This window comes from Lineus longissimus, chromosome 3 (genome assembly GCF_910592395.1).
Source record: "Lineus longissimus chromosome 3, tnLinLong1.2, whole genome shotgun sequence".
Lineage (NCBI taxonomy): Eukaryota > Metazoa > Nemertea > Pilidiophora > Heteronemertea > Lineidae > Lineus > Lineus longissimus.
Window position 1 is genome coordinate 10087716 of NC_088310.1, and position 12000 is coordinate 10099715.

The 12000-nt window shown below is 42.2% G+C and overlaps 1 protein-coding gene across 2 annotated transcripts; it reads left to right on the plus strand.

The window, feature by feature from the left end:
• The first annotated feature begins 1662 nt into the window (after window positions 1-1662).
• On the plus strand, window positions 1663-10982 carry LOC135484728 (uncharacterized). 2 transcript variants are annotated; one of them, XM_064766383.1, is made up of 3 exons: window positions 1663-1791; window positions 6869-6986; window positions 8423-10982. In XM_064766383.1, the coding sequence occupies exons 1-3, from the start codon at window positions 1737-1739 to the stop codon at window positions 9723-9725; spliced, it is 1476 nt and encodes a 491-aa protein (XP_064622453.1). In that variant the 5' UTR covers window positions 1663-1736; the 3' UTR covers window positions 9726-10982. The 2 variants fall into 2 exon arrangements, with proteins under 2 accessions (XP_064622453.1, XP_064622454.1); XM_064766384.1 differs by lacking the exon at window positions 1663-1791 and adding an exon at window positions 3843-3931.
• The last annotated feature ends 1018 nt before the right edge of the window (window positions 10983-12000 follow it).

Here is a 12000-nt window from a genome sequence, read left to right on the forward strand (position 1 = left end):
ATGATAATTAAGAAGAACTGGGAGAATTACTAAACTGGAAGAATCAAGACCGGCAGGAAGAATTCAAAAGAAGGGTATAGTCAGGAGAGGAAGTCGGTAGAAGAAGATGAAGAAGACCGTAATAGAAAGGCGTAGGAAGAAGTGGAAAAAGGGAAGATGAAGCAGGAAGATGAAAATTTAAAAGGTGGGAGAAGAAGTTGAAACAAGAAGTGAAGTGGGATATTAGACGACATAGTACTAAAGTACTAAAAGTACTAAAAGTACTAGTATTAGTACTAAAAGTACTAAAAGAAGAAGAAGAGGTGCCATAGGAAGAAGAAGTCGGAAGAAAATGTAGGCACAAGAAATCAACGGAAATGTAGAAATTGAAATGGAAGAGGCTATATGAATTACGTAGTATACCGGTAGGACGAATTAAGAAGATGAATTAGGAGAAAGAAATAGGACAAATAATTGGGAGGAAGAAGTTGGAAGAAGATGTAGGAAGAAGAAGAAGGAGAAGAAGACCGGGCGACTTATCAGGAATAAGAAGGAGGATGAAGGAGGTATTAAAGAAAACGAGGGAATGAGGAGGAGGAAAGGCGCAGGGTCGGAAGAAGGAATTTTTATTTCAAGTAGGAAGAAGAAGCAAAAAAAGTAGGAAGAAGACTTAAGGGCAGAGACCTGTATTCATCCACGACCGGAAGTGTGGCACAGTCACATAGAGCTTATCAAAATGTCAAGTTGTGGTAAATACATGGCTGGGATGGACCAAAGTGGAATTAATTCTCAATCTGTGGTTGATTCTTAATCTACAGAGTCAGGCCATCACAGAAATATGCTTTTTGATAATATATTTAAGAAAATGTGGTCTCACTGGTCAGTTTAGAACTTGTACTTTGACAGGGCCATATCAATGCGCCAGTGACGTTTTGATGGATATGGTGTACGGAAATCTTTTTTTCTCAGGCAATCGGTATTGGAATTTTTTAAAACTTTATTATGCTATTGGCAAAGGGTTCTTCTTGACACATATAAAATTTTGTGCAGATTGATTGGTCCAATGAGTACTTTTTTTACCAAAACCTATGCACAACAATGTACACGTAATGTACACATGTTTTAATAGAGGACTCTGGCCTTAAGAAGAGCTAAGAACAAGTAGGTAGAAGCAGGGAGAAGAAAAAGAAACAGGAGGAAGGAGAAGGAGGAAATTAAGAAGCGACGAGTGTTGAATAATTTCCGGAAATAATAAGAATGTCGGTATCATCGGTTTCGTCTATATTTTTAAGGCCGGTGTAACATTTTTGTTTGTTATTCCCCATTATTTCAGTGTTTCAATACAACAGACGGCTAGAGATACCATGACTCTTCAAAAGGGGAGCTGAGGAAAGCGTGTCAATCTATCTTTCAGCGTTCCAAGACAATAAGGGGAAAAACTCGGAAAAGGAAAGTAAACACTAAGAAAAACGTTACACCTTGGGCAGGTGGGAGGGGAGTACTCCGGAAATCCGAAGAGTGATAAGACATGGGCGACATGCGTGCATTGATGTTAATCAAGATAATATAGAGATAACTCACGCACATCACTATACCAAAACCGGTTGGTTACACGTATCTAACGTGAAAACAAACAGATGGACCGCAGCAATATTGTTCATGAGTTTCCACAACATTCGAACACTTGTTGCAGATGATGATGCACAGTTCTTGCATGAGCTTGCAGTAAGTTTGGAAGAAATTTGTGCCGGCTACAGATGAAAATGGTCGGTGTGGAGATGACAGTCCTGGTTTGTCTTCTGATATTACAAGGTGAGACAATACTTTTCATTTTTTCATCATAAAGGAATTGAAACTTCCATCCTGGGGATCGTGTAATTAAAGGCCTCTAAAACAAAAGAAAATAACATTGTAAAATCTTAGAAAACGTTTGACATGAAATTCTCAGACCGGCTACTCCCAACTCCTTCAGAAATCATTGATCGCATTTGCTATTTAGAAATGATATTTTCAAAAGGTCAGCTGCTTCAGTGCATTACTCATAATTAGTCCTGGCGACTTTAGGCGGGTTTTATCAGAGAGGGTCACATTTTGGCTAAAAGAAGCCAATTTTACGGATGCTTTACTGTACTGGTGATTGTCGTCTTCTAAACAGTACATGGAGAATGAAGAATATTTCCGAGGTTGGCTGTAAAATCCCGCTGCCCGAGTGACAGTCAAAAATGTCCCTCCTGGACATGGACATAATAGAGGCGACTTCAATCTTTCGTCTCAGGACAGGCAACTGCAGACTTAAAGCCTACCTCAAGAGGATGAACGTGACCGAGTCCGGAAAGTGCCAGTGCAACACATATACCTCATATCAGACACCAGGACAAGTGCTCCAGAACTGCTCAATCTGGGACATCGAGACGCACCACTGGAGACTAAAGCTCTTAGGACAAGAGACGACAGCCAGGTTTATTAGAGACATATCTAAGCCTGGTTATCAAGAAGAAGAAGAAGAAGAAGAAGAAGAAGAAGAAGAAGAAGAAAATGTTACCCTGGAAAAATTCAGATGTCTGAGGATTGCGGCAGATCGTGACCATCAGTACCTCAGAGATTAAAAGCGAATGATACAAATAGAATCCGTTGTTCCCCGGATATTCTATCTTTGTTGAATTCAGGACATTTTAAACTTTTTCACCTGTTTGCAGCGAGAGCGTTAATGAATATAGGATACACCATGAACTTGCATAACCTTGTAGAATACAGCTTAGACTTGCAGAACCTTGGTTAAAAAACACAGATCATTTATAATATAATTGCCCTCCTAATTTAAAAAGAACCCTTAAACTTTACCTAAACTTTAATTGTCGCCTGATTTTGTCAGCCCTAACATAACGGGTTCTTCTACAGCTATTGTGCTAACAAGAAGGCTTGAAACTAAGTGGAGTGTCGAATATTGCCACTTGTCCGGGGATTGGTCAAATGTGGCCTAATGCTCGGATTTCTCCTCAAGGAATTTCATTGACACTAAAAGTAGGCCTCATTTTTGTTACAATATTTTTATATTAAAAAAAAAGTCTTAAATGAGTATTGCACCGTGTCGTTTCTCGCAATCTACGATGAGAGGCGCCAATTGGATTATAGGCCTATTGACTCGATCTCAAGCTGCTGCCCAAATTTGATGGGGTCCTTTGTTGGTCCTTGTATATGCACACCAGAAACGTCGCTTTCATGTCCCAATCAAGGAGTTCGGCGCCTTCCTCAAAGAAATCGAGACCTCCGGTCTTTCATTCGAAAATCACAGGAGGCTTGGCTTGCATATCCAGAAATCGGTGAGTTTAGAGTATATTAGTCTTAGTAACAACTTGTCCATGCCTATGTGTGGCGTTTTGGTCGCACTTGTCTGTAAGTCCCTCCAGAAGAGACTAAAGTGACCGATCAATCCAGGAATTCAGCATCATGTGAGTATAATCGATAAATGTTAGCGGGACGGAGTCGAGTTTACAGTGCAGGTCTGCCTCACAATCGAGGAGGCTTAAATCAGGGACTTGATTGAACCAGAGTCTTTCTATACAAGACTATAGAAAGACTCTGATTGAACCAACGGAGTGTTCAATTCTCGCCTCTTATCCTTGTATACTGGGTCGAATTGAAATGTGTGCGCTTAACTAGGCCGATATGAGATTTAGAAATAACTCCGTCGTGAAAGGTTCAATCGATGAGTTCGGATAAAACAATCATGCCGGACACGAAAATTATAGGTGACATAAATTGTTCTCGGTTATCGGGGTTCAATTGAAAATCAATAATACGATACGAATCGTGAACTGGAATCCAGGATATAAACGCAATTTAAGTGCATGGGACGGCCGAGAGAAAATGTAGTACCAATTGGACTGACGAGAAACTACATCTATATACGTATTTACGCCGACGCGATACATCCTTTTCTTATTTTACTTTGGTAAGTGTGTCATACTAAGGTTCATGTTGGTCCATGTACAATGTTTTACTTATTGGTTGATTTATTACTCTTTTTCAAGCCTTTATTTTTCAAATATCAATATCTTCCTAGTCCAGGTAACCTCGACCCTATCCGCCGCGCAGCGGACTGTCGAGGAGGCCTCGTTGATTTACCCGAGGCGAGCCGTGCATACAGTTGATGCACTGTCAATACCGTCCCCGCAGGTAATCTTTGGCTCGAGGTTGCCCATCTTTGTGAGAAACATGTGACCGGACACCGGAAGCTAACGCCCCCTAATCTAGTTCATGACGGGTGAAATGCCGTCAAGTACCAGTCTCTGTAATGATTGGTGAAAGAGTCTAATATTGGCATGGTTGGCCGCAACCTCGATGACGTCCACTTTCTGAACACGGACCAATCATTCAAGGTAGATTCTCAATCGAATAGCCAGGCGGTACGACCGTAAAACTTAGAGTATAAAACACGAGGCGTTAAAAACCGTACGATAATTGTAATCCGCCCGCGCGTACTGTTCTACAGTATAGAATATTAACTAAACCACCATTGCGTACTGCCTGGCTATCCGATTTAGCCAACGCCGACCAATCAAGCATCGGTATAGGGAGTTGAGGGGTCGACGCCGTAGATACTTTTTGATTGGCTATAAGACACGTATAAAGATGTACACAGGCTTCACACGATTTTCCCGGTTCAAAGGTAAATCAGGAGGATCGACTGGTGGAAGTGGTGCTGGTGGAAGTGGTTGGATCGAGAAACAAGGTGCTTCAAACAAGTGATTTCAGGAAGATATTTCTATGACTACCTTTCCCAGCCACTGTTAAATAGTATCAGAGTCTTTCAGTATTGAAAGACTCTGATAGCACGTCACATGTATGAGCAGTGGTTAAACCCCCGGTTTCAGTCCAAACATCTAACTCTGCAACGCCTTCCTTATCCTTATTTTTACCTTCGGTCCAGTGTTTCTGGAAATTGCTCAGGATGAAGTTCATGACTGAGTCCATTTTTTCGTGCACAGACATTCACTGGGGAAGCGGGAATAGCACACATGCCCAAGAAGAGCGCTAGAAGTGAGCGAGAATTAAGGGACCGATCTTTGCAAACAGATTTAAGAATAGCTGTATTTTTTGTTTTCTTTTAAGATCTATGAATGGTACCCGAACATGTACAAAGCCTGACATTTTGAACTCCGACGGATTGTCAGTAAAAATATCTTACCTCAAATTTGGTTTAGGCTACAATAACGATCAAAAGGGCGCTTTGTCCCTTCAAGCAGAATAGAAAAAGACCAAAAAAGTTTTTTTCGAGTTAAACCATTAAGATTTTTCAATATCTACATAGAGGCCTATTTATTTGACACGAAATTCATTGACGGTGAGAATAAAGATCTCACGAGGAATTATCACATAATTTCTGATTTCCATTATATGTGATTTTGGTGCAGTGCTTTATAATCTCAAGTCGGTCTTTGAAAATGAAAGAACGGCAAAAGCTACAGACCGTGGCCTTTAATACCCTTCATCAACTTGTTTTTTTTGGCGTAGGGTTTCGTTGTGTCTGATCATGAACTTTGGCCTCATCAGGTCCTCATGTTCATGTAGTGATGTGGGTTATGTAACTTTTGCTCACAAAATACAGCAAGCGTTGTGTTTGGTCGTGCTGGCCACAAACTTTTGGTAATTTAGACGTGTTGCCAATCACCAGCAAAATTCGAATTGTTTCGCCATGTTCATTCTTGAAAACGTGTTTGCTGAAGTTTGGCAACAACCAATTGAATAGTTGTCCACTGGTGTAACACCAGTTCTGATAATCAACAAGATGTTTAGCCAGAAGATTTAACAAAGATTTAGCGAGAAGTTGTACATTCGGCCACGTGCCGGCACAACTACATCGAGCTACTTCTGTGAAACTCCTCGATCTTGATACATGTACGCCGTGCAATCTCCTACATCGAATCGGGAAGTTTGGTTGGGCCATTGTCGCCCAAATTGGCAGCAAACGCCGTTCGGGATTTCCTCTCCTCATTTGCAAATCAGCATTATTAACACTTTTCCGAATTAAAAGATTTACATGTAGTTGAGTTTACCGGAAGTCTCCCTGAATTAACACGACCAGTGATTGGCTTATTATTAGTGACTGCACCGTTGTTGCAGAATCTATAGAGCTTCTGAATGGACAGAACTGCTGGAAGTCCCACTGAATTCGGCTTCCGAAATGCCTCATTGCTCGTTGAGAACTCTTAAGTAAGAGTCGATGCTCAGGCTACAGGTGAACTTCGCTATATTTACAGTACTACTTTCAATACATTCGCGAAAATCAAATCGTTCGTCAATCGAAGGCTCCATAGTTATTCTAATTCGAGTTATTTCAATATTGCAATCGAACTGACTGTGCATTAGGCACAACAGACTCCTATAATTAGTTGCTTGCTCATTCTCAGTCGCAGATGAATATTTAGTCAGTGCATATCTAAATAATTTGGCGCCAGTTAAAAGTGTCACTTCCGGCTCTGAAGTCATTCTTCCATTATGTAGATGAGCATGGCGAGGATGACTAGAATTGGGTTTACTGGTATATTTATCTTACAAGGTTGGAAAGAAATAATTGGCCCTGTTGAGGTTTTATGATTTAATTGATCCTGTTGATGTTTGTGAATAGAAAATGGTTGCAAAATTGCTTCATATAGCGGGAGCTCTTTTAGTTATCGGATTCATGATCCGAACACCGCTTTTAACATTGGGCGGATCACTTTACGGCTATTGTCACGTTCTCTGAATGCGGGTTTGAATGAGACTAGCTGGTGTTGATGCCACTTGATAACCTGAACTTGGGGCACCAGAGCACAAACCATATCCAGTTTGCCGTTATTTATTGTCGATAAAGGTACTACGTATACCATTGTTTTTGCTTCCTTTACAGTCTGTCTTGTGAGGAATACAAGCATGGCTTTCAGCCTAAATCAAAAGGAATGTGACCTGACCGTTCAGGGGGCTGTGATCCTCGGCAGCGGAGGGGGTGGACCATTACCATTTGCAAGGTATATTGTCAGTTTTGAGACGAAATCGACTCTGTCCGCTCCAGTTGATGGCAGAAATGAATCCTATGTACCGCCAGAGGCCTGAATGAGACTTTTAAAGCAAAACTTAGCATAATCGTCTCCCTAAGAGGCACATCTAAAGACACTGCTACTGATTACTAGTTCAATGGACCCCCGCTGACACCTCTCTTCAAGCTCTCACCTAGCTTTAGACCCAAAAAGGTTGTTTCCATTCAATTTGACCTCTCAAATGAGGACACATCTCAATTCGGAGCAGCACTTGTCAGTCCCAATCGGGGTGTCACTAATAGGGTGGATCAACAGTACTTACTTACTTAACTGCAACATGGTTCGGGCCATCAAATGTGCAAGAGTCAGCCTGAGGCTTCTCTTGGCTATAAGAGTATAAATCAGACACATGCACAAAATAAGTTGGGATTGAACTCTTTATAGGTCCGAATTTTCCACACTTGCAGACCATTGATATATTTGAAACTTGGTTCAGGTGATCAGTATTGAGTGTAGAGAGTCTTGTATGCGGCATTTGATGTCATTAGTAAAAGTAAATTTTTCAGACCAAGGTACCCTCGGGGAATTTGTAGCCCGTTTTTTCGAGGTATAGTCCAGCTGCTAAGTTCCGAAAAAAGCAAGAATTGTGCATTTTAATGGGGAAAGCATGAAATTTGGCAGAGTGGTAGAACAGCCCCTAGGGGTCATTTATCGATTAAGACCCTAATTTTTTACGCCCCCTGGCGGTCGCCATCTTGAAATCCAATATGGCCGCCATTTTTGGCCCGTTTTCCTGCAATATCTCGGAATCTATTGCCATTCAGTGGTTGGGTTGATACACGACCCATAGCTGAAACTTCAGTTTTTAATGGCGCACGACAAGACCGTCATTCAATTCAGAATATCACAAGCTGTTGTCTGACACAAGGTGTAATGTACAACAGAGGTGATAGATAAAACTTTGTGTTTTTACACCAGTTTAAAATCAGTCTGATTTGCGACGATATTGTTTAGATTGTTGGTAAAGTGATCGCATCGAACACCACTTAATGTGTTCAATCATAAATATCGTTTGATACCAGCAAACTCTTGGCGTCAACCTAGATTGGAAAAATACTGAAAACTTTTACCAATAAAGATCATAAACCTGTGAAAAAATGTTCTCAAACATAAAAAACCATGCAATATTAAATTTTAGTCAGGGGTATTTGTAGCCCCTGACCACGAGTCTTATATTGTCTCTCAGAGACATTGTTTTAGATTAAGTGCACTAAATTGCAGGCTGTAAAATTGGAAGGGGTGCCACTACAAGATGCAGGCCGGTTTTAGTGAATCTGTCTTGAAATCTCTTGCGTAACCAAAATTATAGCTGATAAAGGGGCTACAATTACCCCAGTTTACCTTACACAAATTTGAAATCATTTCAGGAAAATAATCGCGGAGATAACCAGCCCTGCTGAAGTGAAACAACTTGATAGTGTCCATGATGACGACTGGTTGACTATGATTGCCTTGGTTGGGCAACCCTCAAAGGTTCACGACGTTCTTCCAGGCAGGCACGTTGAGGCCTTTGATGTACCAGACGGACCAGTCCGAAACGATGCGCGGATGCCGAAATTCGCGGTGAACAAAGATGCGCCTTTGAGTTTCTTCGTCAATGGCCCTTTGATCCCAAAAAGTTCTGTTGATGTAGTCGACAGTTCTGATTTTGATAGTGTGGACGGCTCAACAGCGTCTGATGGCGTTGTGGTGAATCCAAACGTAGCGGCCAGGAACGCACTGAGATTTTTACAAGCACAGTGTCGTCTGCGAGCGAAGGATCCAGACGATTACCCACGTTTTCAGTCATTTCAGAAGTTGACGCATCTTCTGACTGGTGAGTTGGGTGCCGTCAACATCGCGGTTAGTTTGTATCTATCGTCGGCTATGAATATTCCTGTGGCGGATTGTGATGGCGCTGGTCGCTCTGTCCCGTTAATTAGCCAAATCACCTACGCCGATCGCTTCAATGTTTCCCCGACTGTCATTGTGTCGCCCCTGGATGATAAAGCTTTTGAGAGCATCGCGTCCGTCACGCTGGACTTTCCGGCAGGGACAGAAGGTATGGTACAGCTAATAGCCAAGTCATTGCTTTCGAGTGAGGAGGGTCCATTTGCCCACGGCTACATCGGCTACGGTACGTATGTCGTCAGCGGCGCCGAGGTAAGGGGTGTCCCAGTTGAAAACAGCTTATCTATGGCTTTCGAGATAGGAAAGGTGCTGAACGAAAGCAAAGGTCGAAAACGTGCTGACGATATATGCGCAGTGATGCAGAAATACAAGAGAGACTGCGCAGTTGTCTTCCACGGCAATATTTCTGACAAGTTACTTCACGATGATTTAACCGTTCACGATATTGGTTATGTAACAGTTAGAGATGATGATAGCAGTGAGATGCAACTCTGGTACAAGAACGAAGTCATGCTTGCGGGGCCTAAGGGGCAACCACCGAAGTACATGGCCCCCGACTCAATCTGCATTGTGCCAGCAGAGGGCGAGCCATTCGATGTGTCCACCATCACTCAACGTCAGAAAGAAGGGGTTGAAATTTACGTTATTGTTATCGCCGCAGACGAGAAACTAAAGAACAAGAAAATAGTTGAAAGTTTTGAGAAAATATACGAACTCTTTGAAGATGGTGACCAAGACGTGTACAGGGGCCGCTATGTTCCTTGGTCAGCCTCGAGATAGGCCTTTGGAAGATACATTTTATATCTAGAATGTTTGAGCTGATCGAGATTTGAAATATTTTCGATCATAGATTATTCTAAAGCACACTGATTGCGGTCTTGTTATTTTACACAGAACCTCGTTTTCGTTGTAGTGGTTTGGCTGTCGCAACCATAACCGCTTGGTTTAGTACTTAAAGGGACTATATAGGCAGTAGCTAGGCAGGCAAGATAAAGTTACACGAAGTCGCCAATAGGGGTCTCTCGCATCTCACAAATCGTCGAAATGATTCCCGCTTGTACGAGGAATATATTAGTGCTGAATCTGACATGACCTAGTGCCCTTACTCAGTATATTAGTCACCTGAAGATGGCCAAATTAGCCACTCTGCTCCTGCCTATAGTCCCCCTTTAATATGGATGCAGTCAAAGAGCAGCAAATGTCATTTCAGTGTTTAGTTTGAGGTGTATTTTATAGTAGAAGTTGATACCTCACTCTCGGTATTCGATATCTGGTGATGGACCTGCCATTTCACCCGTTTTGGCGTACATTTTAGCTCCGCCCTCGCGGTGTTTGGTGAATCGACCAAAAGCCCAGTTCGGTATCAATTCCTTGAACTGTGAACGTTATGATAATGAAGAGTGGGTTTCTGGCTGTCGCGAGTCAAAAGTACGTGTAGTCACAATTAGTTATTTTGATCATGTTACACAAGTATCGTCGATTGAAAGACGCCAACCACACCAGTGAGTAATTGTCGATTTCCAGACAAACGCTGGAGCCAAGTGTAGTTTTGCTGCGGTTGCAATGAAAGCGGGAAAGCGCTCCATTGGAATTATATAGGGGTTTTACGCCTTTAAGAACTGGCATTTTTATCGATCTGGGCTGCTAAAAAGGTCGACAAGGACTGCCATGGTTTTCTGGTTCCAGAGATAAGCGCCAATGTCAATAATTGTCCATTGATCTTGGCCATATCGCAACAAAGCAACACAGGCAGTAGTCTGGACCAATGAATTTGCCTCTGGAAGAAGGTGGATTCAGTTATTTAGCAGAACGAGTTTTGAGTGATCTCGTAGCCAATCGCGATCGAGTGGCTTCTGCTTTTGGGTCATCTACTGCCTGCACTGGGCTGTGACTTGCCTCCGGCCTTTGTAGCTATCGTCTAATAATGTCCTTGATAGCCCAATAATACTCCCCTTAACAAATGGAACTACATGTACTCCCTTAATCAGGGATACAACGAGTCCAGGACTAGCAACATTGCTGATAATAAAAGTTGTTATTTCAGTAACTGGTGTTCTTGTTAATTTTTACTGTGGATAATATCGTTTTATGTGGCTTGTCACAAAATATGAAGTCGATAACCTGAATGCCTGACTGGACCCCTCCCCTGCCCCCCCGCAAAAACAACAATTCTCCCCCAATCCTTTGTCCATGAGTTCAATGTCACGGGCCGGAGATATCGAATCGCTAGTGTAATCCATAATTTGCACTAATTGCTCTTATTTTAGACAAAATTCATAGCAGTTCTATCGGTACATGTATGCAGGGTAGTGATCGAATTACACCAGTCATAACAAAGGAGGAGGAGCGTCCTCGCCTGAACCTCGAAAAGGAAACTATGATGTTGTTTGCTGTCCCAAATAAAGCACGGACTACAAGCAAATTATGGATATTTGGAGAGGTGCTTTATAGACTCGCACCGCAGCTTGACTCGAAAGATGTTTTCTTGGCTGCAGTTAGTGGGTGAATGTTTTTTCCCCGAGTACAATTCATAATAAAATGTGACGATGGTCTTGCGGCTGTACCAGATACCGCAGTGGATGTTAATTACATGTAATATCAGATACATTTTGCGGAAGCCGTTTTGAGGGAAGTCTTATCTTTGACCCGCATCGGGACCGTAATCCAAAATCGTAATTACACCCGAGCAGTGGAAACCACCGTGTCTTTTTCAGCTACTGCACCAATGGTACCCGATGATCATATCCGAGCAAACACTGGAGAAATTCGATATGGCGATAAGAGAAGAGAGAGTTAAACAGCAATATACATGCAACGCAACGTGGAAGAATCTTTCTGTTGACAATGGGTGTAGGGACTCAAGTTCACGTGAGTGGCGTTGAACACTGAACTTCTCTATCATCATTCATAAATGAGTCAAACTTCGAAAAGGGAAGATTGTGACATTTGTGACAAGATAGAATGATAGAGGGCCTACTGACGGAAGCGGTGAGGCAAATACAGGTTGTCTGTTGTGTACGGAAGTGAACATTACGCGTGTTTTTTTAGCCTGATT